General features: G+C 37.5%; 1 protein-coding gene across 1 annotated transcript in view; it reads right to left on the minus strand.

Annotated features, from left to right (window-relative positions):
- The window catches only part of LOC106518813 (protein P200), a gene marked incomplete at its 3' end in the record, with an annotated part of 11,367 nt that extends 10,062 nt beyond the window's left edge, over positions 1–1,305 (minus strand). Inside the window, 1 exon segment of the mRNA XM_014010232.1 lies at positions 707–1,305. Coding sequence (XP_013865686.1) covers positions 707–977 — 271 coding nt within the window.
- Between the last annotated feature and the right edge of the window lie 90 nt (positions 1,306–1,395).

Genomic DNA, 1,395 nt, shown 5'->3' on the forward strand with positions numbered 1-1,395 from the left:
GCCCAACACTGTAATGCAGGGTTGCTTTTAACAAAAATCAAAACAAAAATAAATAAAATCTAAATAAATAAATAACTGACCACTACCCACAATGCAGTGGATGTTTTTTTTTTCTTTGTTGCAATAGAAAAAAGTACAATATACTGTAAATGGACGCAAATAAACAGAAATAAAACTGTCCAAAAAGTAATCAAAAGAGCAAAATATAAGTCTAATCAAAACTGATGTTTTTCTGACATTTTATTTTACTGTTTGAAATGCCTCACTTTTTCCACACCATCACACTTTAAACTATTTTAGAAAACATCTCTACCATCTTATTGCATTACATGGCAATTCCCTTTAAGTATAATTCTAATTTTAGTTTATATTAAGCACACGTAAAATAACATACGGTTAAAATAAATTGAAGTTTGATTTTCCTTTCTTATTTTCTTGTCAGAAGCAGTTGTATTGCCGCATGATTACTGAGTCACACTCTGTTCTTTACACTGCGACACTACAGTATGGTTTCCCTCGTTTTTGGATCCCACCCTCTTTGATAAGACTGGGCTGATTACGTGAACGGACACCAGCACTATGAAACTAGCCAGATAACATTAATATATCGATATACTGGACCAAAATAACACTAACATTTCAAGTAAAATATATTCTAAGTATCTGTTCTAGTTAGCTTATGTTGGCTAATTAGCATCATACTCACCACATTGTATCCCAGAGTCGCATTTCCCAGAATCATCGCTTTGCCCCGGCTGAGAATCACTTTCTTCAGCGCGATCAACCGGCTGGCTCTTCTCGACTTCATACTGGAAACACTTCGATTTTAGGTCCGCGTTCTCCTTCTTGATCTGGGATATTTCTGCCTTCAGCTCGTCAACCATGTTTTCGAAAAGTTTCGTGGTCTCTGCGATAGCGGACTTCAACATGCTCTCCATCACGGAGGCATACTTTGTCTGGAAATCATCTGCCGACATCTTGGAATAATAATTCTAAACACCTTCGACTTTTAAAGAGAGCTRTATATTTACCRCACCCCTAATAAAAACGAGGCCTAYCATCCAAATCAACATGGCGCCTTTTCACGGACAGACCGTGCTTTGTGTGACGCACATCATCGACTCACGTTAAAGTTCAGGGTATATCCGGTTACAGACCCAAGATTCAAACTACGTTTTTAGCAGAAGATAAATATGTACGATTTGAAAAGTATTAATGTCATTAACAATTTACCACAGATTTTGTCAACAACTTCGACCKAAAACCTGCAGTCTGAGAAGCGCAAATAAAATAAAAAAAACGTGTCTCCTTCTTCTTCCTCTTTAAGGTTTTCCGGCGGAAGGCGACTCAAGCAGCAATGTACTATTACCGCCACCTACTGGTCGGATGTGGGAT

This window comes from Austrofundulus limnaeus, unplaced genomic scaffold, assembly GCF_001266775.1.
Source record: "Austrofundulus limnaeus strain Quisiro unplaced genomic scaffold, Austrofundulus_limnaeus-1.0 Scaffold66, whole genome shotgun sequence".
Classification (NCBI taxonomy): domain Eukaryota; kingdom Metazoa; phylum Chordata; class Actinopteri; order Cyprinodontiformes; family Rivulidae; genus Austrofundulus; species Austrofundulus limnaeus.